The sequence below is a fragment of the Miniopterus natalensis genome, chromosome 20 (assembly GCF_054644295.1).
Source record: "Miniopterus natalensis isolate mMinNat1 chromosome 20, mMinNat1.hap1, whole genome shotgun sequence".
NCBI lineage: Eukaryota > Metazoa > Chordata > Mammalia > Chiroptera > Miniopteridae > Miniopterus > Miniopterus natalensis.
The window spans coordinates 25803929-25831265 of record NC_142100.1 but is presented as its reverse complement, the minus strand read 5'-3'; the positions used below and the strand labels follow the sequence as shown (position 1 = coordinate 25831265).

The 27337-nt window shown below is 61.6% G+C and overlaps 1 protein-coding gene across 1 annotated transcript; it reads right to left on the bottom strand.

The window, feature by feature from the left end:
* Positions 1 to 1859: 1859 nt before the first annotated feature.
* HIP1R (huntingtin interacting protein 1 related) lies at positions 1860 to 27337 on the bottom strand. The gene is made up of 32 exons (XM_087828801.1): positions 27245 to 27337; positions 15202 to 15277; positions 14628 to 14770; positions 14334 to 14390; positions 13167 to 13247; positions 12682 to 12758; positions 12514 to 12575; positions 10333 to 10473; positions 9628 to 9685; positions 9463 to 9538; positions 9141 to 9281; positions 8975 to 9036; positions 8671 to 8743; positions 8398 to 8581; positions 8202 to 8290; positions 8006 to 8122; positions 7792 to 7893; positions 7311 to 7505; positions 6738 to 6885; positions 6542 to 6628; positions 6034 to 6141; positions 5739 to 5875; positions 5402 to 5512; positions 5134 to 5192; positions 4820 to 4850; positions 4671 to 4733; positions 4311 to 4411; positions 4082 to 4187; positions 3835 to 3958; positions 3694 to 3755; positions 3335 to 3544; positions 1860 to 3073 (listed from the first exon to the last, which is right to left on the bottom strand). The coding sequence occupies exons 1-32, from the start codon at positions 27335 to 27337 to the stop codon at positions 3026 to 3028; spliced, it is 3222 nt and encodes a 1073-aa protein (XP_087684927.1). The 3' UTR covers positions 1860 to 3025.

Here is a 27337-nt window from a genome sequence, read left to right as displayed (position 1 = left end):
TGAGCCGCGCCAGGGGCCCTCACTGCCTGCTGTCCCGGAGCTGCATGTTGGCCTGATGCCCTGGGAGGGGCTTTGCTCCGTGGGTGGGGACACAGGAAGCACCCACAGCAGCCCTGAGCTCACCCACCTCGGCCCCTGCGCGGGACACCACTCCCTGCGCAGCCGGGTGCCGCGAGGACCCGTGGGAGACACTCCTGGGGCTTTCCTGAGAGAGCAATTTGCACCTTTTTTGTTGAAGAGAATTTGTATCTGGTTTCTCTTTTCCCATTGGCTGCTAGGGAACTTGCAGCCAGAATCACAGTCGGCCCGGCTCCTCCCCAGCCTCCTCCTGCCCTCCGGGCCTCCGGGCCTCCCGGCCTCGGCTCCGGGAAGATCCGGGAAGATCTGGGGAGCAGCAGCACCTGCCCCGAGGCTTCTCCTGCGTGGCCTCCGGTTCCAGTGTCCCCGACTCACACCGGTGCTCACTGGCCTGTACCGGGGGAGGGAACCAGCGCTTCAGTCTTTTCTCCAGCTGTTTTCCCTCGGGAACAAGAACAGGCGTCGGCCGTAAACAAAGAAGGCAATCTTACCGTTCGCGACAGCAAGGATGGGCCGAGAGCATGACCCTAAGTGAAACAAGCCAGTCGGGGAAAGACAAGCATCCCATGACCTCACTCCTGGGATCTTGCGAACAAAATAGAATCAGATAGAGACTGACAGCTGTCAGAGGGACAGGGTTGGGGGGCTGGGTGAAGGGATTAAGAAAACAAAAAACAGAAGCCCCCACAAAACTCCTACAGAGCCCTGGCCTGTTTGGCTCAGTGGTTAGCGTGTCGGCCGTCGGTCCGAGGGGTCCCGGGTTCAATTCCGGCCAAGGGCATGTTCCTCGGTTGCAGGCTTGATCCCTGGCCCTGGTCGGGGCGTGTGCAGGTGGCAACCAATTGCTGTGTCTCTTTCACATCAATGTTTCTCTCTCCCTCTCCCTTCCACTCTCTGAAAAGCAATGGAAAAAAAATCACTGGGAGAGAATTAAAAAAAACACCAAAAACCACCTGAGACACAGACGACAGTAGTGATGACTAGCGGGAAGGGGGCGGGGAGGTAGGCGAGGGTAAAGGGGGGATAAGTGGTGCTGGAAGGAGGCCTGGCTTGGGGCGAACACAACGCAGCATACAGGTGATGGTGTGAATTGTACACCTGAAGCCTATATAATTTCATTACCCAATGTCCCCCTAGTAAATTCAATGAAAAATTTTTTTTAAGAAAGAACAGGCAGGACCCCCTCCCCTTTTACGGAGATTAGTTTTCAAAGCACTTCACACCTGCCCACCTGGACCTCACGGTCACCTGGGGGAGGCAGAGCCTACTTCGCCCTTTAGGAGACCGAGTGCAGGGCGTGGACGGGCCGGACGAGGGAGGCCACACAGTTCTGCCAGCTGGGCCGGAGCCACCCAAGCTGACCTTCCCTCCCCACACCTGCACTGTCCTTTTGTTCCAAGTGCTGCATGAGGCCAAGGGCAGTGCCGGAAGCCTTCGTCTCCCGGGAAAGGGCGCAGGGGCGCTCAGCTGTGAACTCGGGGACCTGGGCTCCCGCGAGGTGGTCAGTAGGAAGGCTGTGCGGCCCACATCAGTCAGGGACCCTCCCTTTCCTGAGAGGCGAGGTTGGCCACAGGCTGGGGGAGGGGATCACGAGCCATGGGGGCTGGGAACCAGGCCTCCCTAACAGCCCGGACGACACCTGGCAGGACCAGCAGCACTTGCCAGGTTTGCGGGGTTCCAAGGGCCGTTGTCACCTGCCGAAGCTAAGTGGGTCCCACCCCAGGTCCTGGCCCCCCAGAAATGAACAGCCGAGGCGAAGCCCCTCACGGGACACTGGTGACTACAGTCCAAGTGTTTTATTGCCAGTCAGACTCCAGCATAAGGAAACACTGCACTCCCGGCCGAGAGCTGGAGCCTTTCCCTCTTCCCCACGTGGCCGGTCCTGCGCGGCAGGGGCGGGTTCGAGCAGCCGCCGGTCGTTTCCTCGCAGCCCGGGCCCCGCCCCACCCACCGACCACACCGAGCTGGGTCCACGGCTCAGCGAGTTCATCCAAGCCCTGCGAGCAGGCAGGGCAGGCGGGGCGGGGCCGGGCCTCCGCGCGGGCGGAGGGGCTGACTCCTCCGTGGAGCACGAGGCTCCCTGGACCTGGAGGGGGGCGGGCGGTGCCAGGCGGCCTCAAGCTTCTGGCTGAGCTGGCGACCATCCCGCGCAGGTGGAGGTGGGCAACGGGAGCGGCCAGGGCAGCCAGACGGGATGGACAACAGGAAGCGGGCGGCCCCAGGTTTCATCAGGAAGGGGCTCCAGGAGGGCAGCGCCTGTGCCCAGCAGGTGAAGGGCTCACGGCCGCGCCCGGCCCGCAACAGCACCCCTCCTGCCTCTCCCCCCGGACAAGGGCCGCATGGTCCTCAGTGTCCCCTCACTGGTGCCCTAGAGCGCGGCCGAGGAGAAATGGGCGACCCCAGCCCACTCCAGAGCATCCTGCTTTGCATAGGGTCCCGTCTCCATGGAAACAGTGTCCCAGACCACAAACCCAGGGGACAACTCTCGCAGTCCCGACAGCCAGCAGGAACTGTGTTCTTTCCATTCACCTCTCACCTCAGACCCCGAGTCCAAAAGGCAGGGGAGGCCCTGCCCAGACCCCCAGCCCGGCCCCATGGCCTTGCTTCCCAGTGTGCAGAATACAAATTCACAAAGAAGCGTGCTAGCTGGAATGGTACAAATGCTCTGTATTTCCTAAACCGAGGCTCAGGCCCACTGGGGACTGGCTGCTCTCAGTTCCTGCTGCAGATAAGTACATCCAGAACTGCCCCACCAGCCCTGAGTGGCCCAGGTGCATCCCGTGGGCTCAGCAAGGACTGGGGGCCTCGGGGACACTGATCCAGGCCGTGGGGCAGGCCTGGGCACCTGGTGTGGGGACCGCGCCCCTCAGAGCCTCCTTAACCGAGTCAGGGGGGCCACGTGAGGCCCAGGCCGGCCCATCAGCCTCTCGCTGGACCCCTCCGGAGCCTAGGAGTTCACGAGTTGAGCCGGGCAGACACCATCCTTTTTGTCCTGCTGCAGGGGTCAAAGATGAGAGGCTCACTGGACATGGCAAGGAGTAGGTGACCCAGCTCAGGTCCTCCTGCACCTTCCCCTTGAGTGAGCTGAGCCCCACCCCCCGCCCGTGTTGCTGGGGCAGCATTTTTGCTCTTGCTGGTCAGCATTTCTGACCTTCCAGAGGCCCTGTGTCCCACAGACCTGGGAGCACTGGCCAGGGAGCCCCTTCCAGGGCCCCTCCCCATCCCAGCACTGACGCCTGGCACCCAGTGGTCCTACCTGGTGGTCTTGCCTGGGGACCACACTGGGCTTCTGGGCCAGGGGTGGCTTCTTGGAGGTCCCACCGCCATAGGTGGGAGCACTGGGCTGGCCAGGCTCCTCCTCGCCGGGTGTCCCCACCCCCACGGCCAGCGCGTAGTGTTGCTTCCGCAGCTCCCCCAGCCGCACGCGCTCTGCCTCCAGCGTCTTCTCTAGCTCCAGGACCCGAACCTGCAGGCGAGCACCACTCAGCACACCCTGAGGCCTCTCCCCGGGGAGTCCTCCTGCCCTTTGGGAGCTTAGCCCTGGGAAAGGGACAGGCTCGGAGGCTGGCCAAGCACCTGGGGAGCAGGTGGCTGTGGGGTCCGATGGGCACCTACCTGGGTCTCCATCTCCTGCTTCTTCAGCTTGATGAGGGACAGGCCCGAGAAGTCCATGGTGTCTGTGGACAGAGCGCGGTAAGTGCCTGGGCCCCACCCCCACCTCAGCCCCACCACTCCCGGGCCCCAGCCTGACGTCACCTCGGTCTTCGATCTGCTCTTGGCCTGACTTGGTGGAGGCCACGACGTTAGCGGCCATCACATTGACCGTGCGGGAGCACTCCTGCAGGCGGCCCAGGTGGCGGCTGTCCTTGTTGGCCTTCACCTGGGGGAGCGTGGGGGCGGGTCAAGGTGGGCCCCCTGGGATCACCCCCATCCTGAGGTCGCCGGCCACATGCAGTGCATCCCCCGCAGCTGGGAGTTGGGGAACCTGAGCGGAGAGCCTCACCTTGGAGGCGGCCACCAGCTGGGCGGTGCTGGCGGCGATCTCGTGGGAGCAAACGATGAGCTCCTCGTACTGGCCAGTGTGCAGCACCACCCTGTCAGCGGACTCCCTGCGGGCAGGGGCAGGGCCTGGGTCTCCAGCCCACAGAGAACCGCCACCCCCACACTCCCTCCCCAGATCCCCAGACCCTGGGCACCACATTCCCTGCTGCCCCCCACCTGGGGCCACATACACCAGCTGCGTGGCTCCCCAGCCCACGGCCTTGGAGGCGGAGATGAGGCCTTCAGTCCACCGCGAGTTCTTGGCGTAAAATTCCTGTGGCGAGGCTGCCCCCTAGTGGCGAAATGAGAGAAGTGACGGGCAGACCCGTGGATGGCACCACAGGTGGCAACATGCTCCCGGGGAACTTCTCCCTTCCCGCCAGCCACAAAGGCGCACCCCTGGGCTGTGCTGGATTCAGCTGTGGCTCCCAGGCACATGTGTACACCACGGGGTCTCATCACCACGCACGGGGGGAGTGGTCTGGGACGAGGGGGGCGCTGTCTCCTCCTCGCTGTCAGCTGTACCCTGCCCACCCGGAGGCCCAGCTCACCCTGCCGCTCTCCACGATCTCCTTCTGCAGGCTGGTGGATGTCGTCACCAGGAGCCGGATGGCCTGCCAAGACCAAGACACATGTCACCCTTGGGGCCGCCCTCTCAGCTACAGAGTCTACCACCCCTGGGGTCCCGCTGGCCACTCACCTTCATGAGGTCTGTGCAGGACTTGAGGATCCTATTGGGGGGGGGGAGTGAGAGCTGCAGTGTGGCCCCAGAAGCCACGGGGAGAGATGGGGTCAGGGAAGGGCGGGAGCAGGGCGCCAGCTGGGCCTCTGGCCTCTTGTATGGACAACCCTGGGCCTGACACCGGGTGCTAGACACCGTGGGCCCATAGGGCAGGGGGTGCACTGCTCACACCTGGCTTCTGGAGAGCTGAGCAGTCAGGAGGGCAGCCCCCTGGCTCTCGGAGGTTATGGGGAGCCTGCCTCGTCCTGGGCCTGGGGATGAAGTGGGCTCACCTCTCGTTCACCTCCAGTTTCACCCCCGAGCTCGCGTGGCGGGCCTGGTTCATCATGTCCTGCACCAGGGACAGTCGTGAGTGGGCTGGGAGGAGGGCAGGGGGAGGAAGGGGGCTGCGGGTGCTAGGCACAGGCCCTGGGAACAGCCACTGAGCCGGGGAGGGGCGGGCTCGGCTCAGGTCGACACACTGTCCTTGGCAGAGGTGGGTGCTGCCTGCACGCAGCCCACCCAGCCCAGGGCTCCTGCAGGAATGCATCCCGGTCCTACCTCAATCCTCCGCACTGCCTCCTCGATGGCCGAGGATGTGGCTGCCATCTCCTTGTCCACCATGGCCCCGAGCTCCTCCTGACGCACATCCAGGCTCTTGGGCTTTAGCTCCTGGGGGAAGAGGGCACCCGGGGGATCAGACAGGGTGCATTCAACCCCCGCCATCCCGTGGGGAGCCTGGGAAAGAGGCTGGGGCAGCAGGGGGTTGCTCTGTCCCCAAGCACCCATTCAGTCCAAACTAGAAGATGCAGAGAAATTGGGGACCCAAACCCCACCCCAGACCCACTGACCCCCAACAGAGCCCGGCCCACGCTCAGTGCCCCGGCTGCACCCTCACCTGGCCCAGCTGAAGGATGCCCTGCAGGGGGGTCCGCACCAGGCCAGGCTGGGCCTGCTGCACAGCCTGCTGGTCCTGCAGCTGCCCCACGAGCTCCAGCGCCCGGGCCCCACACTCCCTGCAGGCGTCAATCAAGCCTAGGGGGAGAGGGCTGTGAGGGGAGCTACGCCCGAGAACCCTGGGAGGAGCCCCCACACGGGCCCCTGCCCAGGGCCCGACACCAGAACCTGTCTGCGGCCCCCACCCCGCCCTGGTCCACTGTGAGGACATGTGTGACACAAACCCAGCCACTTACGGTCAGCAGGGTCGGTGGGGGCCAGGTGGGAGGTGGCACTGCCATTGACGATGGTGTCGGCAGCCAGGTGGGAGAACTGGGTCAGGGCTGCCACCAGGGCAGAGGCATCTGTGGTCAGGGAGAGGAATGAGACCCTAATGCTGCCGCCACTGAGTGAGTCCCAGCCAGTGCCCTAAGCAGGAGCCAATCTCTCCGCCCAGCAAGCCTGAGACAGGTCCCCGTGCCCCAGTCCATGGAGGAAGAGCAGGGCTCAGAGGGGAGGACACACTGGGCCAAGGTCTCGCAGCTAGGAAACATCAGAGCAGGAACCAAATCCAGGTCTGTGACCCCAGGCCCGCAGGGCAGGGCTCCCAGGTGGGCATGGGTGGGAGAGCACTTGCTCAGCTTCCTGAAGAGGTACCTGTGGTGATGGGAAACCACCCCAAAGGCAAGAGGCAGCCAGGGACAGTGGACCCAGCACCCATGTGCCAGCAGCCTCTCCCTGCCCAGTCCGGTCCCCAGCACTCACCTGACCTGGAGGTCAGGTACTGAGCGTGGCCCGTCTCCAAGGAGCTCACGGCATCCAGGGCTGCCTGGGCTCTGCTCACCAGGTAGTCTGCAAGCACAGGGAGGAGGCGTGAGGGGCAGAGCCTCAGGGTGGGGGAGCACCTCCCTGCCAGCCGGTCAGGAAAGGAGGTGGCCGAGTGCCTCGCCGGAGGCCCTACCCGGGGAGCTGGTGCAGCGCAGGTGCAGGGGGTCGTCCAGCTTGCCCACGGCGTCCTGCAGGATGCGCTCGGCCTCAGCTGCAGTGCGCCGCAGCACCGAGAACTGCTCGTCTAGGAGCCTCTGCTGCAGCCCCTGCTCCTGAGACTCCTGGGGGGGGGGCCGGGAGAGACAGCTTGGAGACCACGCACAGCCTCACAGCAGTCAGTCAGGACCCAGAGACCCTCTCTGGGGAGGGGGGTCAGAGAACAGGCCCGCTCCACCCCCAGGAATTGGGCCATGAGAGGAATGAAGTCCTGAAACAGGTGACCCTTAACAATGTACTGAGTGGAGAAGCCAGCCCTTCTGTACGGTGCTATTTTCATGAAACGTCCAGAACAGGCAAATCCAGGGACAGCGAGCGGGTCAGAGGTGGCCAGGGGCTGGGGGTGGATTAACCGCGTATTGGGCAGGGGCTTCTCTTTGGGGCGGTGAAAATGTTCCAGAAGCACCAGATGAAAGCGCTCTCGGCAGGCGGGCTGTGGGTGTGACTGTCTCAGGCCAGCTGCCTGTCACCGGGCAGCGGAAGCCCCTACCTTGTCCGCCAGCCGCCCCCGCAGCTCGTCCCTCTCCTGGGAATGCCGCTGCTGCTCCTGGCTCAGGGCCGCCTCCTTCTCCTGCACCAGGCTCCGGGCTGCCTGCAGGTCGGCCTCCCGCTGCCTCACGGTGCTGCTCAGAGTCTCCTTCTCTGCACTCAGCGCGTCCAGTCGCGAACTGAGCTCCGACTCGCTCTGCAAACACCGCCGGGCAACTGAGCAGGGCCTCCAGGGGCCTGGCCACCCCTCGCCCCACCCGAGTTTACAGACCATTCCCTTAGGGCCCTGCCTTCGTTATTCCCCTAGACTGTGAGCCTCCCGAAGGTCAGGGCCCATTTCCTGTGTGTTCTCTGGGTGCTGGGTCAAAGCCACACGCCAGGCTCGCAGAGGGGCCTCTGAGCCAACCCAGTGGCATGTAGGCATGGCCCAGTTCACGAGAAAGAAGACCCTAACTTCTGTTCTGCCCCAGCCAGCAGCTCACCTGCTCCGTGCGGCTCAGGTCCTCCCGCATGCGCACCAGCTCTCCGGCCTTGGCCTCCAGCTCCCTCTTGAGCTTCTCTAACTGGTCACTCTGCTCCTCTAGCTGGGACGGGAAGGAATGTGTCAAGGGGACAGTGTGTCACAGGGACAGTGTGTCATGGGGGCAGGGGTGCTGGGGGACTCCAGCACCAGGTTCCGGGCTGTGGGGGACGCACCTTCATCTCCGACTCCCGCTTCACCTGCTCCACCTGGAAAGCCAGCTGCTCCTTCACCCGGGCCACCTCCTCCTGGCTCTGCTGCTTCTCCGTCAGCTGCTTGGCTGTGTCCGCGTTCTGCACGGCAGGGCATGGGCTCATGCTCTGCCGTCGTCGGGGCTCCGTCCCCCCCCAGCTGCCTACCCAGCCGGCCCACCTTTCTGAGCAGCTCAGCGTGCGTGGCGATGAGCTTGCTGTGCTGCTCCTTCAGCTTGCTGTAGCGCGCCTCCGTGGCGATTGCCTTTTCTGCAGGGGATGGGGATGGGGGGGGGGTGAGGCCGTGACCTTCAGCTCAGCAGAACCCCCCCCCCCCCCGCAGGAACCAGTCCCTCCCTCGAGGCTCGGCCACGCACTCTCGGCCTCCTCGCGCAGGCCCTGGTTCCGCTCGCCCTCCTGCCGGGCGGCCCGCAGCTGGGCCAGCTCGTGGCGGAGCTGTTCGTTGTCCACCAGTGCCTTCTGCTTCTGCTTCCGCTGCTCCTCCAGCTCCGCCTCCAGCGTGTTCACCTGACCCTTCAGCTGGCCAATGTACCGCTGGGCCTGTGGTGGCAGGAAGGACGTGGTGGACGTGGACCCGGACGTGGACCTGAGGGCCGTGCCAGGCCCACCCTCCACCCACATCACCTCACCTCCAGCCTCATCTTCTCCAGCTCAGCCCGGAGCGTCTCCACCTCTCTCTTCAAGGTCTCGATCTGGAGGTCCCTGGGGACAGGGCGAGGCAGGCAGGGCTTTTGAGGCCGCACAGTCCTGGCGACCAAGTTCAGTCGACCAGGAAGATCAGAAGCCCACCCTCTGGACAGGAACTGGTGGTCTCTTTGGCAGCCCCTTGGGATCTGGGTGTCTCAAGTTCACATCCCCCACCCGTGGCCTTTCCTGACCACAGTTGCACGAGGGCCATTTCCAGCCCCACCCCAGGGCATCCCAGGCCCTCACCTGTCATCCTTCATGGAACCATTGGGGGGTCCGAATGTCTGGTCAAAGAGGTCGGCCACCACCTGCCACGGCAAATCACAGTGACTTCCACCCTCCAGGACAGGGAGGGAGCGGAGGGAGGCCCAGGCACCCCCAACCCCCCATGCAGGAAGAGGGGGCCACTCACCGCTGGCTCCCCAGCAGGGGGGCCCGTGCTGATCTCAATGAGGTTCTCGGGCTCCTCATCCTCGGGGGCCTCCTCGGGGATCACCACCACCGGCTTGATGTGCTCAGCCAGCGCCGAGGCCCGCAGGAAGTTGGGGGGTCCCTGCAAGGGCCGCAGGTGGGAGCTGCTCAGCGTGCCCCCAACCCTGCACATGGGCCTTCCCTTGCCATCCCCAGAGCCCATGTGGGGCCCTGCCAGGCGGCCGGGGTTCTCAAAGGACTTAGAACCCAGAGAGAAGCAGGGCTGCAGCCCAGGGGGCGGGGGCGGGAGCCTGGGCAGGTACCTCGGGCAGTCGGGGGATCTGGATAAGGCGCTTGAAGTAGAGCATGTCCGATGCTCTGCGAAAGAAGTTCCTGAGGCTGCGGGGACATGTGCAGGGGGTCAGAGGGAGCCAGTCCCGCTGACAGCCCAGCCCCATGGCCGTGCCCGAAGCCCTGCCAGCTGGTACCTGTGGAACTGCTCATGGAACCGGTCCCTGTGGCCTTGCAGGGTGTCCGCTGGGAGACCTGGGGTGGCACAGGCTTAGTGAACTTCGTCCTGCTCACTGCTCCTTGGCCATCGAGACCTCACAGTCCCTCCCTCCCTCCCCACTGCCTGTCCCTTCAAATTGGAGAAACTGTCAGAGGTTAGACAGATCACCACCACCCGGCCAAGTCCCTGAGATGGAGGGAGAATCGGTGAGTGGGAAGGGCAGTCCCAGGACTATGGCAAACCCGCCAGGGCCTGGCTTTGGGGCCACAGTCCAGTCACTTTAGACTTGAGTTAACCCTGGGCTAGTATTCGAATGGCTCAGATGCTCCAGGCCAGCGATTCTCAAAGTGGGGCCCGGGGACAAGCCCTGTTCTGAACACCCTGGAGACACTAGGCACCAACTGAATGCAGGAGTCCAGGGAAGCCCCCTCCGAGGCCAGGCATTCGAGGGAGCGGCAAACACGTCAACTATGCCGCTTTTCTGTTTGTTTTGGAAAACAGCGGTTTTTCATAACAAGTATGTTATTTATGTTAATAGTAACGAGCTTATCACTGCTACTTTTAATTAACTTCCTGACTTTTCATCTCTGACACAGTACACCTGGTCACGTCAAGCCTCTCTGGGGCTCTGGCTGGACTTGGGGGCCTGCGGGCAGGGGGCGGGGGGAGCTCTGGGACTCACAGGCGTGCAGCTTAAACATGAGCTTGACCGTGTAGTGGTAGAGGTGACTGCAGTCCTGGATGACCTGGATGAGGGGGGCCAGGCGGCACTGGCCCGAGGACATCTGGGACACAGCGATGGCCGTGTTGAGCTGCCGGAAAACTGCACGAGAGAAAGAAAGGGAGGGAGAGAGACAGAGAGAGGGAGGCGGGAGGAGCGTGAGCACGGGAGCCGGGAGCCACAGGCACAGGCTGACAGGGGCAGCCAAGTGGCAGCCGTGGTGTGGACGGCATCTCATGGCATCGTCATAGAAGCCTGGGGAGGTGACAGCCTGGGTCACCTGGCTTTCCCTCTCCCGGCTGGGAAGCGGGACTCTATCTGGGTCCACGAGCACCAGGGGGCCCCTTACTCCTAGAACAGGCGGCCCCAGACCAAGGCCAGTGCTCCCTTGAACTAGGGTGACAAGGTCGGGCAAAACCCCGGCTCAGCTTGGCCAGGGTTTCCCAAAGAGCCTCCCAGGGCGGGCCCAGGACGAGCAGCTGCAGGGGCAGGAGAGTCAAGACTCAGCTCTGCAAACCCTCAACCCCAAAACCTCACCTGCACCCGGGGTCAAACTCCCTGGACCTTGACAATCAAGCTTTTCATCAGATCGTCCAAGTGGGAGGGTCAGGGACAAACGTGAGGCTGGCCCCACCACCCAGCCCCTTCTCTAGGCAGCCCGCCAGGATGGGGGAGCTGCCAGGGCACCCACACAGGACACGGATGCCAGGGACATGGCTCCAGAGCGTGGGCTCCAAGCTCTGGGTCCCCCTCTCACCCTGCCTGGGCTGGGACCGTTGGCAAACCTGCACAGTGACATGAGAATGCCCAGGAGGGAGGGGACAGGAAGGAAGGAGCTAGGTGCTGCCCCCACATCTTTCCAAAACTTAATTTTTAATTCCCTCTCAAGTACAATTTCCTTGTAAAAAATGAGAACACACATGAAGTTCTATCTTGGGGTGCTTTTTTTTTGAGACACAGCCATCTCTCCACTGAGGGGCGCTCGGGACGTTCCCATTGTTGGCTGTTGCACACCGAGTGGCAAGGAGCAACCTCCCAGCAGGGCAACGCCCTGCACCTCCCTCTAGGGAGATGCTGGCACGAGGCACTGCCAGGATCCCTTCTCTGTGCTTCATTAAGACATCACTACCCAGGCCGGTGTGGCTCAGCGATTGAGCATCGACCTGTGATCCAGGAGAGAGAGATTCGATTCCCGTCAGGTGCCACACCCGGGTTTGGCACCAGTGGGGGGCGTGCAGGAGGCAGCCGATCAATGACTCTCATCATTGATGTTTATATCTCTTTCTCTCCCTTCCTCTCTCTGAGATCAATAAAGACATATTTAAAAAAAAAAAAAAAAAAAAAAGATATCAGTCACTACCACTGGGGGCCCACCTGTGGGCTTTCTACACATTCCCTCGTGGGGACCCCTGCCCTGTCCACACTCAGCCCCTGCCCAGGCCAAGAGCAGGACACAGCTCCTGCCTGGCACATCTCTGCCGGGGCCCAGGCTGGCAGCCAGGGCCCTGGACACCTGCCCCTGCTCCCTGGTTGGGTGCTGGGCAGGGCTCCCTTCCAGGCATGGAGGTTCGGTGCCAAGCTGCCCGCTGGACCGCCAGCCTCAGAGTCCAGATCCGGGAGGCTGCCCAGACCCACCTCTTCCTAGCTCCCAATTTTCCCTTAAAAAGGCATCTGCTTCTCCTGTGAGAAGCGTGAGTCACCCACATGTTATTCTGAAACTGTCGCCCACAATAATCACCTCTGCGGCCCTGGAGGGGGACCCTGAGGTTTCCTGTCCCAAGGCTGCCAGGTCCCTAGGTGGGAAAGTCCAACACCCTCAGAGGCCTTTTATAGCAGAAAATAGGCAAATGGCACAGACTAACTCTCCTGGGGGAGGCCGGATCCTGAGTCTGCACCCTGCGGCGCAGCTCCTGGCGGCCCTGCCCCTGCGCCTCCTGCCCCGGGACAGGGGCGGGTTCACTGGGTGGAAGGAACGGCAGACACCTCTCCTGCCAGGGACCTGGCACCCTCTCCCCTGTGCTTTGGGGGCACCTGGAGGCTCCCTCGCCTACTCCTGGGGGTTGGGACCCCCAAGGGGCAGGTGCATGCGGGAACGTAAGTCAGCCTGGCTAACAGGCAGCAGGTCGGCCCTCGCAGGCTCACCTGATTCCGACAGCTTCAGCTCGCAGTCCAGATAGTCGAACATCTCCACGGTGAGCTGGAAGCTGCAGGGGGAGGGGGAGAGGGCTGAGTGGGAGAGGTGGGGGGACAAACAGGGAAACGGGGGGCAAGGGGACGGTGCCAGGCCACGCCACCTCCCAACGGACTCACATGTCATTGATGTCGGTCCCAGCTGCCTTCTCCAGCACCTCGTCTGTCACCTCAAGACCCGCAGGAAACTGGGGGTGCTGCGGAGAGGACACCCCCCCTCAGCAGGAGCCCGTGTTGACTCGGGCCCAGAACCAGTTCTAACTTCTAAGGGAGGGGAAGAGGCCAGAGGAGCCCCAGCCTGTGGAGATGCCACTGGTCTGAGGTGCTGGCTGAGGAGGGGGGACCAGAGACCGAGGACAGAAGACAGGACGTCTGGCCAGGGCGACAAGGCTGCCCAGAGCCCAGGGCAGGGCCAAGGCCACCTCCAGTGTCCGCGGGAAACACCTCAAGGGGATCTGACTTCCAGGACATCCCTGCATCCCTTGTGTCCCCTCCCTTGGGTCAAGGCCGGTGCAGAACAAGACCTGCCCCCCTCTAAGTCCCCAGACATCATGGAGGGAAGAGCCCAGATCCCTCCGGCCCCACCACCCTCCCAAGGACACTACCTTGAGGTGGAAGGAGATCTTGGTCAGCAGGAGTTTGGTGTAAACATTGACCAGCTGTCCGTACCGATCATGCAGATGCCCCTGTGGAGGCAGGAGGGGGTCAGGGTCCACCGCCCGGGAGGGTGCCCGAGGACCCCACAGGCCCTGGCGCGCCGCGGGGCAGACTAGGAGCTGAGGTGGGACAATGCGAGGTGACAGCTGAGTGTCATTCCTCCACCCACCCACCCACCAGTCACTTTTCACTCAACAAACGTCCTCCTGAGGCGGCTGAGCCTTCTGAGCGACCCCACCGATCCCGTCTACGGCGCTCTCCCCTCCCTTCGTTCACTCTCACTCCTTGTCAGTCTTGCCAAAGAGACTCCTGTGACAAGAGGGCTCTTTGTCCAGGCGACAGGCCAGTTCCGGGCTGGGACACTTCATTAACATGCTGGCGGCAGCCGGGGAGGCACATTCCGACAGGCGCGTGTCCATGCCCTCCGTCACCTCCCGGACCGCGTCCCCTGTGGCCACACCAGCTGGACCTGCGTCCGTAAGTGGCACCCTGGCTGTGTTTTCCTGACTTCAGTAAAACACAGTGGCTCTGGGTCTCGCCACCCGGCTCCCAGGGGCTGCCCTGCCTGGTGGGGCTCTTGAAGACAAAGAGGCCCGAGGCCCTCTCTCTGCCCAGGGGCCCCCCGATTCCCGAGGGTGCTGGGGTGACCCTGGGTAACAAGCCCTCAGGCTCGCAGACTTGACCGTGGATAAGAATCTTCCGGGGACCTTCTTGAGCACACAGACTCCGATGTGAGATTCTAAAGCAGCCAGTCTGGGGGCCTGGGAGCCTACATCCCTCCAAGGGCTCTAATTGCCACTGTGACACACTAGACACGGGGACGGCCACGTTCCTGACTCAGGGACTGAAGGGCTGGTGATTTCTGGGGCTGGAGGCCCCTAGCCATGTGTTTGGAACTTCCTTGACCAGGCCTTCTAGAGAAAGGAGGCAACAGCTCCCTCTGTGGCCCCCAGAGCATCACTCTAACTTCTGCTCTGAGAAAGACACTGTTGCAGGGCACTGCCATTGCTCGGCCAGAGTGCTGGGGGCTCGAGCACCAAGCAGGCCCAGGGCCAGAGTCTGTGGATGTCCTGTCTGTGAGGACTGAGGCTGCCAAGCTCGCCCCTTGCACCTACCCACAGCTCTCCGATCTCCCGGATGTTGCTCCGGTACCGCTGGCAGTCATGCAGGACCTGCAGCACAGGGAGGGGGGAGGCGGGTGAGGAACCCAGAACCGGCAGGGGGAGCCCAACGTGCTTACGGCATGGGGACGACAGCAAGTAAGGCGGGACCGTCTCCCATTTCAAAGGGACACTGCTCTGCTCCCCTGGGGTGCTGGCCTGCTCAGGTGGCATAGACAGAAGGCCCAGGCTCCCCCCGAGAGGCTTGGGGACTGAAACTGGAGACCCCCTGGGACAACGGCGACTCACGTTGGGGTGGCCGTCACGCAGGACCTTGTGGAGAACGTGGCAGAACTTCCAGCTGAGGATGGAGCTGCTGGGCAACGGCAGGCCGATGGCATAGGACCAGAAGGTGAAGGCCCCCTTCTCGTGGTGAGTGCCCAGGATGATGCCTGCGAAGTCAAGGCCAAGTGCAGGAAACAGAGACAGCATGGGAGGCCCGGGCACTCAGCGACCCCCACCCCACGGCTGCTGAGCTCCTCCCGCTTCCCTCCCTCCACACCCGCAGCAGTTACGATTCTCAGCCAAGGGCGAGGTCACACCTCTCAAATTCAACCCAGCCCAACAGCCTAAGATGACAGATGATGTCCCCCAAGACGGGGCTCAGAGTCTGACAGGAGCTGAGTGAGGCGGGAGACCCGGCTGGGCCAGGGCCACAGGAGGACACTCGTCGTGGGGCCTCGTCTCCCTGAGGGTGGACCTCACAAAGCCTCGGTGCCACCTGCAGCGCCACCCTGCTCCCAGGGTATCCACGGTCAGGGACCATGCAGGGCTGGCCCGTCCGCGCCCCCCCACCCGCGCGACTCGGAGGCAGGAAGGATACGCCGGGCATGCTTCTCCTTCACGGGGGCCTCCTGGCTGTTGATGGCTTTGCTGATGCTGATGGCCTGCGGGGGGGACAGAGGAGGCGGGATTTAGAAGACGCCCCAGCAGAGAAAAGGGCAACGCCAGACAGACAGGGCTGATTCTTCCGTGCGGAAGGCGCGTGTAGAGATGGACAATCAGACGTAAGCAAACCAGACCTCCGGAGGGACCTGGGAGGTGGACACGAGCTGACAAGGCCCACACAGCCACCACGTGGAAAACCGGGATAAACCCAGCTCCCGTTACCTGCCAAGCAGCCTGCCTCTCTCCTGGGTGGGGGCGAGTCCTGACTCAGCTCCCACCCCCACCGAGGCAGACGACATGGTCCCGCTGGGGGGGGCAGGAAGGGAGGTTTCCCTCAGCACCCTGCTGCTGTCACTTGGGCCCTGGGCAAGCAGCAATCTCATCCCTGATGAAGGTCCTCTCCCATCTCCACCTGCTGGAGTCTGGTCTTGTCCCCTTTCGCTTAAGGCCTCCTCTTCCGAGAAGGCTTCCTGGATGTGACTGCTCCCTCGCCAAAGGCTCAGAGCACCTACTGTCACCCTGGAACTACCACCAGCCCTGGGTTTACTTGTGGATGTTTTATTTCTCCACCTGGCAGCAGGTCCTACATGCCTCTGTCCACACCCAGCACTGAGCTGGGGACATCAGAGTCTGTGGAAACCTTTCTTGGCCAGCTGACTCTCCCAAGTCTCCCACGATTCCTTAGGCGGGGGTCCACACTGCCTTTCCCCCAGGAGCTACATGCCAACCCTTCAGGCAAGACCTGAGCCCCCCCACCTTGTCCACAGGAAGCACAGGAACTCTGGCAGGAGCTAGAGGGGACAGGACAGAGAGGGCCTGAGGGACAGTGCCGGCGCTTTCTTTTTACAGCAGAAGCCACTGTGCTCCCACCTCTGGCATCTGAACAATAGCAGCTGCCCCTGCCCAGCGGGGAGGCGACTGGCTCGCTTCTAGTGTATTGTGAGCCGACTTGGAGCCCGCTCAGAGATTTCCTCTGTAAGAAAAGCAGCCCCATGGGAGGCAGGCGGCCTTTCAGATCAGACTCAGGCCTGGGGGCCGGGGCCGGGCAGGGGCAGTGCTGGGCCCGCCCCAGCGAGGCAGGCTGCCCTCCTTTCCCACACAGCGCCCATTGTGGCCCAGCGCGCCGGGTGCGGGCAGGGCTGCAACCACACGCTCTCCAGCATTAAGGACGGGCTGGGGAGCAGCTCCTGCCTGGGTACCAGGTCCTGAGAGGGACGCAGGCTGGCTCTGGCTTCTCTGACTGTCAGAGGCTCTGGGAGCCATACTCGGAAGGTGCCCTTGACCGTTCTTGACCGTTGGCTGTTTGCTGGGCCTCTGCCAGCACAGCCTCCGAGCCCTTGGCGCCACTGAGCAGCTGCTGGGAGAGGGCTGGGCCCCACGTGAAAGTCACACCCCACCGGGCAGGATGTGTCCATGACAGTGGCAAGATGGTGACAGGCACCCAGCTTATCCTGTGCCTGGCATGAACAACACGCCTCCCGGCAACAACCCTGGGAAGTGGTCATGAGCCCATTTCCCTGATGGGGAAACAGGAATGGAGATTAGGCATCTTGTCTGTACAACTAATGAAGGCAAAGGCAGGTCTGGCTGATTCCACGTTTCATGTCCTTAACGATTCTGCCTGCAGCTCCCTAGGCACCTCCTTCCGGGGCGGGTACAGAGCTGGGAAGGGGGGCGGGAAGGCAAGGGAGGGTGCCTCCCCAGCAGCCAGCGGCTGCCAGCTCCTAAGCCAGGCGTGTCCTGTCTCTGAGGGTGTGTAAACTCATCCCCCAGCTGCCCTGACACCTGAGCTGGCTCTCCTGACAACTGCCACCTGGTCCCAGAGTCCAGGTGAGCACGGAGCAGAAAGCCACCCGCACAGAGCAGGCCACCCAGGAGGAGACTGAGGACCGAGGACGTCACCCACAGGCAGTCGGACAAGAGCTTTCTCCGCCCCGGGGCCCGAGAGGACCCCACAAAGGGCCGCATGGGAACCCCTCTCCCTCCCGCAGGCCTCCCCCTTTCTCCTCCAGGCCAGGGCAGGGCCAGGAGGGAGGCAGAGCCTGCCCAGCAGCAGTGGGCTGGCTGGGGCCCAGCAGGAGGGAGGGGCGGGCTGCCCGGGCCTGGAGCGGGAGAAGCGGGCAGCTCAGAGGGGCCCAAGGTTGGGGCAGGGCGTCCCCACCTCCCAGTCTTCCCTGTAGGTCACTGGGCACAGGCTTTACTGTACTGAGCTCCCTCTCACTGCTGGACCCGGGGGCCCCCAGAAACAGCACTTGTCCCCCTACCCTGACCCTTTGGGTCTCACCCTACTTAAGTCTCCAGATTACACTTCCCCATGTACTCGGCACCCAAGGACAACAGGCTTTCATTACCTATTACCCTCGCCCCCTACGCTGTCAGCACCGCAAGAGGGTAGTTCTGCCCAGCGGCCGCTGCTGCACCCCCAGCCCCTCACGGTGCCTGGCACAGAGAAGGTTCTCTGAGGCAGGGCGCCATCGGTCAGGCCTGCCCGGCCCTCCGCGCCCCCCTCCGGCGCTGGCTGGCTGCAGGGGAGGGTCCCTCCCAGCGGGAACACGGTGCCGTTGTGTGCAGGGCAGATGTGCGGGTCGGCGCTCACAAGGAGGCTCAGTGCTCACACAGAGGGCGTCTGTGGACACTGCACAAGGCTTCGATGTTCCTACCAGCAGCAGTGGCCAAGGCCTGTCCCAGGAGGGGACAGACATCAGGCCCCGGGGATGCCCGTCCCGTTGGACTTTCCTCTGATGAGCACACGGATGGGACGTGCAGCCGGGTCCTGCTTCGGGCTGGACTCTGTGCTGGACGGTTAGGACCCAGCTCAGCTTTGGGGCTGACGGTCTCCATAGAGGCAGCCCGTTGCCTCGCTCTGTCTACACAATGTGGCACCCTCATGCCAGCCCAAGGGGTTCTGCGGGAAAACTGAAGGGTGGGGGTGGCCCGGGACCACAGTGACTGAAAATCCCTCCCTCCCTCTGCCGCCACCAGAGCCACCTCAGCAGCACCGACAAGAGCAGGTGCAGCCCCTCCCGGAGACCTGACAAGGGGATCAACTGCCGTGGGGGGGACCGTCTTCCAGGGAGACAAAAGCTGGGTGGGACAGATGGTTAGGGCCCTCCTGTCGGGGTGGAGGGCCCAGTGCTGGAGAGAGGGTCCTGGGGGAAGGGAGGACAGGTGGCCACCATCCTGGGGACTTGTCAGCTTCTCTGAGTCCCGGGGAGAAAGGGAGTGGCTCCCACTTCACCTTTGAGTGGTGGGGAAGAGGGGGCAGGGAAGGGCTCCCCACTCCTGAGCACGGGCGGAGAGGGGTGTGCCTCCCGGCCCCAGGAGGGCAGGTTTACAGTTTCCTGGGCATTCAGACCACTGCTCCGCTGTGTGGAAAAATCCAACAAGCCCACACCCGGGAGCTGCCTGGCCCGGAGCTCTCCCCTATCTGCACCCCGCTCCGCCCAGTGCCCAGTGGTGTGGGGGGAGCCTGACCTTCCAGAGCCTGAGGTGGGGACGGCAGGGCGGCCACAGGCCAGGGATGGGAGGCTCCAGCAGGCCCGAGACACGGTCAGGGCGGCCGGGCCCTCGCAGCTTGTACAGGTGTGTCTCCCGCCACAGGTCGGGATGACCTAATAACAGAGGGACTTTTACCCAGCTCGCCACATGCCAGGCACCGCTGAGCACCTCGAGGAAACCAGGCTTCGGGAAGGCGACCACTCGCCAAGGTCACAGCAACGAAATGCTGGCCGCAGGCTTCTGCCCCTCCTGGGCTGTTCCAAGTACTGACGGTCACTCACACATCCTTGCCATCCACTGTGATGAGGACACTGCCGCACAGGCCGCCTGCTCCCAGTGACTGTCTTCTCAGCCCCACACAGGCCACCTGTCCCTGGTGACTGTCCCCTCAGCCCCCACATGATCCCCGGGCCTCCCTGGCTGCCTCGGGGGGGGGGGGGCAGAGGAAGAAGGGGACCTTCTCTGTCCTGCCACTTGTCCCACCACAGGAGGGAACCAGCTCCCCAGGACCTGCCCTGACTGTCAGGACGCAGAGTCCGGATCAGGATGTGTTCAAACCGGGGTGACAGCAGCATCGGTGATGCCAGGAAGCTCCCCATCCCTGTGCACCAGGACCCTGGGCTTCACCTCAGCCCCCTCCAGCTCCCTCCTGGGGTGGCCTCTGTCCTGTGGCCAAGGCGGGGACATTGGCAAGGGGTCGGAGCTGAGTGACTGTTCTCTAGGAGATCTGAGGTCCTCTAGTCCCTGGGATGCTATTCACAGTGGGGGAACACGGACTTGGGGAGACCCCTCGCCAGGAGACCAGCGCCTGGCAAGCCCACGTGCCTGGGGACAAATACAGCCACTGCCAGCCCTCAAACACCGTCCCCTCCGGCCCCACTCAGTGGGGAGCCTTCCCAGACCACAGCTGCCCCATCTGCGGAGCAGGAATAAACACACCCCCCGTCTCCCAGGATGGAAACACATGCAGCCTGTGTAAAGCGGGGCGCTGTGTTCCAGCCACCGTGCCTCCCCTCAGTTCCCCCAACGAGCCAGACCCCCCCCCCTGCTGGGCTGAGCTTCGCCCCTCCCCCAGCTCTGGACTGAAATGCGCCACCCCCCAGGGTCTGTCCCACCCACCCCCACACGGAGACACCCTCCTGCTGACTTTCACCCCAGACATTTATCATCTGAAACCACCTTGTTTACCGTTTATTCTCTGTCTGCCTCTGACCCCTCGCACGCACCCACGGCCTGAGGAGTCCTGTGGGCCCTGATCCCCGCTGTACCCCGACTCCCCAAACCCTGGCCGCAGCTGCCGGGAAATCTCGACTGGATGAGTGAAAGAGTGAGCGCCTGAATGAACAAAAGCTCTTTCAAATCCACGAGCTGGTTAAAGTCAAGGTGGTGAGTGACTCTCTCCAGCTAATAACTTAACCACGAGTGTTAAATACTAAAGGCAGCTATAAAACAATTTCCATTTTAAAAACCAACCCTGCGATGAATCAGGCTTAAGCCTCGTGTCCTGTTATCAGGAGGCTGAACAGGAGGCTGGCTCTCGGAGGGGACAGACATGTCCCTCGGGGAGCGGGGTGGGGGACTGGCGCAGGATGGGCGACTCTGCCTCAGCGGTTCCAGGGCTGTCTGAGGGGCAGAGAGATCTCATTCAAAGGCTTCTGCCACCTCAAAGGCCACTGATGAAAGCGATCCCGCAGCCGAGGAGGTGGAGAGGATGTGGTCACATGCAGAGCAGCCTGGGCTGGGCGAGTCTGCAGCTCGGCGACTCCTGCAGCTCAGTCTCCACTTCTCTCCATTCGGATCCCGGGCCGCCCACTCCCAGCCTCTCCCTTAGGAACCGAGGCTGAGCTGGGGCCACCTGCCCTCCCGGAGAACGGGCATGAGTCAGGAAGGACCCTGCCACTCACGGGACAGCCTGGCCCACTGCCTCCTCCGCCCCGGCTCTGAGGGTGACACAGGACAGGGAGACGCACCGAGTCCGGCTTCCTGAATGGTCAGGGAGCCAGCCTGGGCAGTTTCGGTCCCTGGTGACATCATCACTCCACAGACCTGTCTGTCCCACAAGCCACGGGCCTGAGTCACTCGCTGGCAGGCGAACTGACTGCAGTTTGAGGACTGTGTTTGGGCAGGAGAAGCAGTCCCACCTCACCTCACTTTTCTCAACTCAGCCCTTCCCCGCAGTGGGCGCCAGGACCTTCCGGGCCCCACTAAGTGGCGACTTGGAAGAAGGGAGGCTCCTGTGGAATCCACGCACACCGAGTGTCCCCTGAGCCGCGTGCTCCTGGGTCCTGGGACACAAGAGGAGCCAACATCTCCCTGCCTGAGGATCCGGGGGGTCAGGGGGTGATGTGTAGGGGGCCCGGAGGGGAAGCGATGCAATCATGCCCAACCTTGCATGTGCCCACATCTCAGCTGTAGTGGGGGGGGCAGGGCGACGGTGCCAGTGATGTCATGAGAACCAGGGAGCACTGAAGGCTGGGCAGGAGGAGAGCAACCGAGGCCTCACAGACGAAGTGATATCTGAGTCCTGCCTGAGATCAAGTGGACACGGGGGAGGGCCTGGCTGACAGTACAGCCCAGGTGGCCGGTGTCTCAGGTTAGCCGGCTGGGTTTCCCTGTGCCCCAGCCAAGCAGGCCCAGAATGGACTCCAGGGTTTCCAGCGAGCTGCTGGAATTGAGTCCCAGTCGCAGTTCATTCACAAACGGCCCTGCCTGCCTGGGCTGGGCGCTGGCCTGGGGCAAGGTCAGGAGGGCAGCGTTTCTGCCAAGGGAGCCACAAGCTGGCTGCCCCAACTCCCTGGGGCTTCCCCTGGAGGATCTTCCCAGGGGACCTGGTCCCTGGAAGCTGTCCCGCTGTCCTGGGGAAGGGGACCATGCACTCCTGCAGGCTTGTACTTCTGGAGTTGCCCAGATGTGCTGCAGATCTGCTGCCCTCCCCAACAGCCCCGGCTCCTGCTCCTGCCCTGTCAAACCAGGACACAGGGACGGGACCCAAGGGGGACATTCTTTCTACTTCTGTCCGACCTGCCCTTCTGGGCACCATGGAGCAGCTAATGCTGATGAGGCACCTGCGCTGCACCACCACCAGGCAATTCCGTCACCCCTCATGGCCATGATGTGGGTACGGCCATCATGTCCACTCTGCAGGTGAGAAAACTGAAGCAGAGTCTTGCTTCTCACTGCTGCTACAGCTCACCTGTCTACCTCCCACCTCCTTCCCTGAATGATCTTTCTCGCCTGGCTGGTGTTGCTCAGTGGTTGAGCGTGATCCTGTGCATCAAAGAGTCACCAGTTCAATTCCCGGTCAGGGCGCATGCCTGGATTGTGGCTCGATCCCCAGCAGGGGGTTCACAGGAGGCAGCCGATCAATGACTCTCTCATCATTGATGTTTCTATCTCTCTCCCTCCCCTTTCCTCTCTCTGAAATCAAAGATTTTTTTTTTTTTTTTTTTTAAATAAGAATAAAAAAATAATAAAAATAAAAAAGAATTACCTTCTTCTTCCTGTACCACACCCCAAGGCACCGGGAACAAGCCAACAGACACACAGTAAACAGTCCCTGTGAACTAGCAGCTCCATCCCCACCCCCATCTGGACCAAGAGGTCACCTGGAACCCGGGGACTGAGGGGGTTTCTGGCAGCCCAGAGGCAGGAAGTGAGCTGCCCGCCCAAGCATCACCAAGAGGGCAGAGGCAGGTGGGAGGGCACAGCTCGCCACCCACGACCCACCCCAGCTGGAGGACCGCAGCCAGCAGGCGAGTGCAGCTGAAGCGCCTCATGGCAGCGTCCCAGGGTGGCTGTGCGCCTGGTTCTCTCTCATCTTTTCAGAAAGGAGCCTTGGCTTGCCTCTGTCCTTCAGCCACTCAACCAGTGTGTTCCAGGAGAAGACAGGCCTGCCCGCCCCCAAGACAGCAGTGGGACGGAGCTGGGACGTCTTGGCTGTCCACCACATGGTTTGGATTTCTTCTCAAACTCAGGAACTCTTTTTGTAAACATTTAAATGAGGCCCAGGAAGGGGCTAGTGACAGTGTTACAATACCATCCCGTTTGTAAGGAATGATGAAGACACGAGGGTGGCCATGGAGGAGAGCCCACGGAGGGGGTGATGGCATGCGAGGGAGAGGCCACGGCAGAGGGACCAGCTTGTACAGAGTATGGGGTTTCGAAAGAGTGCTGTGTGCTTGGAACAGCTGTTGTTTTTTTTGTTAATCTTCACCCAAAGATACTTTTTTCCCCATTGATTTTTATTTTAGAGAGAGTGGAAGGGAGAGGTGGGGAGAGAGAAACATGGATGTGAGAGAGACACATCAATTGGTTGCCTCCCATACATGTCCCAACTGGGGCCGGGGATCAAACCTGCAACCCAGGGATGTGCCCTTGACCGGGAATCGAACCTGTGACCCCTTGGTGCGTGGGCCGATGCTCTAACCTCTGAGCCACACAGGCCAGGGCTGGGAACAGCTTTCAAAACAGAAACTTGAGTTCCCCAACACTTGTCTGTGTCCTGTGGTCTGCCTTTAATAATGAGATTCTAAAGAATTCCTGGCACGAAAACATTGAAAACAAAACAAAACAAACAAAACAATGCCCTGGGCTCCCACCCCGACCAAATGACTCCAAATCTCAGGCACCCAGGCGCTGACATTTTTAAAAGCCCCATCCCCACCCCTCGGTGATTCTCCCACGGCGCTGTGCTGTCTCCGCTGGCCACGTGTGGCCACTGAGCACCTGAGCGTGGGAGCCCACACTGAGACGTGCTTGGAGTGTCACATACACACGGATTTTGAGGACTCAGTAGGAGCAAAGGAATGTAAACTATCCCACTCATAATTTTTATAGTGGTTACATGTTGTAATGGTCAATTTGGAGGCACCAGGCTCAAGAACAGAGATACAATTAAAAGGAATTTCTGTTTACTTCTTAACGGGGCTCCTGGGAAGCCATACACGTGGTTTGTGCTGTTTCTATTGGACAGAGCTGTTCTAACAGGAGCTGGGGCTGAGAAGTCTGGAGACCAGTAAATGCTCATCTTTATAAGACACGGGCTCCCCAGAGGCTGCAAAGGGGATGTGTCACCAAGCTGGATGGCTGGACTGATGGACTCTTTTCCACGGGCTGCCCCTCTCTCCAATTCCTTCCCCATCCCTAACACCTGGGCCGCTCACCTCTCTCTCCCCATACTGGGCTCAGCACACTTGTGTGGCTCCTCTCTCATACTGACCTCGAGGGAATCACCTGGACTCTATTTTCATGTCCTTCAGGGGAAACTGAGGCCCAGAGAAGCAAAGGAACTTGCAGATAAGAAAAAAGCAAGCTTGGAATTTAGCATTTCCAAGAATCCTATCTGCTGAGGCCTCCAAGGTGGGGCTCCTCGCTCGTGGAAGGTCTGAAATGGCTCCGAAATTTTAAAGCTTTTCAGGGACAGGGGAAGAAGGGAGAAAGATGGCCAGCTGACAATCTGCAGAACACTATACTATCTGCTCTGCATCCTGTATGTATTAGTAACCTACTGCTGCTGTAACAAATCACCACAAACCCAGCAGCTCAAAACACCTATCAGCTCACAGCCCTGGAAGTCAGAAGTCCAAAATGGGTTGGTCTCATGAAGCTAAGGTCAAGGTGCCAGCAGGGCAGCCTTCTTTCCAGGGGTTCTGCCTTTCCCAGCTTCCAGAGGATGCCACGTTTATCTGCTAGTGGCCCCTGCCCCCACCTTCAAGGCGCCGGCCATCGAATCCCTCTTCTACATTTGCAGGCCTCACGATCGCATGGGGCCCGCCAGCTGTCCCAGGCTATTAGCTCCATTTTAAGGTCAGCTGATAGACTTTTTTTTTTTTAAATTCTCACCTGAGGATATTTTTTCCATTGCTTTTTCAGAGAGAGAGAGAGTGGAAGGAAGAGAGAGAGAAACATCAATTGGTTGCCTCCCGGGACCAAGGATCGAACCTGCAACCGAAGTGTGTGCCCTTGGCCGGAGCTGAACCTGGGGCCCTGCAGTTGGCGGGCTGACACTCTAACCACTGAGCCAAACCGTCCGGGGCTACCACACTGTCTTTTCAGCGGTACAGGCCATTTTCCAGTGCAGAGGGCAGGTGTGCTATACTCTGGGGTGGTCTATATTAAGAATACTACTACTACAAGAAGCCGACATGACATCCTCACATCCACTTTGCAAAGAGGTTTTATCACCAAAGAGACTAAAGTCGTGGGGGAGAACAGACCAGCTTTCTGGACACTCCCCTTCGGATTACAAACACACACATACACTCACATCACACAACAACCACAAGCACCAGGTCCCCACCCTGAACACGCCCGACAAGGATGGGAAAGGACCTTCATAAAACAGGGGGTGTGGCGTGTCAAGAAAGCTAATATGGCCCGGCCAGCATGGCCTAGTGGTTGAGTGTGGACCTGTGATCCAGGAGGTCACAGTTCAATTCCCGGTCAAGGCACATGCCCGGGGTTTCCAGCTCAATCCCCAGTAGGAGGCGTGCAGGAGGCAGCTGATCAATGGTTCTCATCATTGATGTTTCTCTCTCTCCCTCTGTGTGCTTTTCTGTATCCAGAGGAGACGTGTCAGTGGCAACCTCAGCTCTCCGGGTCCTTCCCACCAATGGGCCTGGCTGGCAGCTCACTAGATATTTCTGGGAAGGATCTAATTAAATATTAACCATGCACAAAACCTTATTTCTACAGCCCTCAGCAAGTCGCCCTGAAGACAAGCAAAGCCAGACGCAGAACCTGAACTTTATCTTTCCAGGAAAATAAAAGGAGCTCTGGAATGGGTACATAGGTAAATGCGATTTTCACCCATTAGAAACTTACTCATTATAGGTAACGCTCTCAGCCCCCGAGCAAAACCCAACAAGCCAAACCGAACAAAACACCTAGTTTACCAAACCAGCTGCCAAAGTGTGTGGACCTCTATCAGAGATCCCTTCTCTTTGACATTAAGGAAGGTTGCCCTTGATTTATAATAACTCAAGCGTTAGATCCATGAACTTAGCCCTGTAAATCCCACCTTCTCTATGTAGCAATCAGACCTCTCTATACCGGGTCAAAAGCAAGACAGAGAGAGAAAAAATAAATAAATCAGTGAATGAGAAAGCAAGCTTCTGACAACATCCAGATTCTCTCCGCCTATTAAATTTCCCCCCATCCTTCCAAGAGTTCCTGGCACGATCGGTCATGTATTGATGATTTCAAATGCACATTTCTCTTTTCGATGGGCTGTCCAGGTAAAAAAAAAACACAAAAAACAACAACAAAACACTCCAACCACACGGTAAGCCAGAGGATGCCGACCATCACAAGGATAAATTCATTGGTGGCCAGGTGAGTTCTAGCACTCGGCTTTCCATAAAACCTCGGCGTCACTTACATGGTTTAATGACAAGCACAGTAGAAGGCCCCCCCCCACACACACCCTGGGTTTTTCTTATTTCAAAAAACCAAGAGCTGCTGTGGACGGGATGTGCCAACTCCTTTCGAAAGCAACAGCAAGAGTCACCACCATCTGTCTGCGGGGACCGGTGGGGCGGGACCTGCTCAGGGCGGCCACAGATGTCCCCACGCAGCCTGGGACAGGAGGGGCAGGGAGTCCTTGGGGCTTCCTCTATTTCGAAAGTAAGGGGTGTGTGGTTTTTGGGGGGTTGGTTTTTTTTTCTGGCTATTTCAGCCGCGCTAGGCTAAGCTCCGTCTGCCAAATGCACAAGTTCGCCGGGCCCCAGGACACCTCGTCCGCGTTTGCAAAGCGCGCAGGAGCCGGGGGACGGGCGGGCGGGCGGCGCGTTCCCCGCGGGGACACAGGTCCACGCGCGCGCGCGCCCGCGCCATTGTCTCCCGGCTACAGCCACTCCCGGGCTGCGGGCGCGGGCGCCGCGCGGGGGGGCCCGGGAGTCCCCGCCGGGTAATGAGGGGGTGTGCGCCTGGCCGGTGCGTGGGCCCGCGCTCGCGCAAACCAGTCGGGCCGCATACGTGAAACTTTTCGCCCGGCAGGTAATGAGACCCTGCGCGGGCCTGGGCACCGGCTCGCGGGGGAAGGAAACGGGGAGCTTCCTGCACGGAAACGCGGGCTTCCCTGAGATGCGGGCGCCTTCTGGAGGGAAGGGGGGGCCCCCGCAGCTGGTCCCCAGGGGCCGGGGCGGAGGGGCCCAGCCGGGCGGGGCCGCGCGCGCGCGCACCTGGGCCACGCGCTCACCTTGACCGGGCCCCCGCCCCCACCCCGGGCCCCCGCCGCCGCCGCCGCCGCCGCCTCGCGGCTTCCGGCCACCCCGCTCCCCGGCCGCACCTCGGCCCCGGTCGCCGGCGCGCGCTTCCGGTTCACCTGCGCGCGGGGCGGCTCGGGCGCGGAGGCCGGGAGCGAGGGGGCAGGGAGCGGCCCCGCCGCCCCGGATGCGGCCGCCGGCCTGGCCTGAAGGGACGCGGGTGAGGGGGCCGGGGCCGGGGCGCCGCCCGCCGCCCGCCGCCGCCCCGCCGCTCGCCTGGGTCTTGTCGAACTGCTCGCGCTCGGCCTCCAGGCTGTGGCCCGGCCTGCGGCTCAGCACCCGCGCCGGCACGTTCTTGATGCTGTTCAT

Coding starts and splice junctions, on each gene's coding strand:
- HIP1R (XM_087828801.1), bottom strand. CDS start 27,337: ATGAACAGCATCAAGAACGTGCCGGCGCGGGTGCTGAGCCGCAGGCCG. Junction 9,686..10,332: donor CATGTTTAAGCTGCACGCCT/GTGAGTCCCAGA, acceptor GTGCCACCCCAG/GTCTCCCAGCGGACACCCTG. Junction 6,886..7,310: donor GGGGGCGGCTGGCGGACAAG/GTAGGGGCTTCC, acceptor CCCCCCCCCCAG/GAGTCTCAGGAGCAGGGGCT.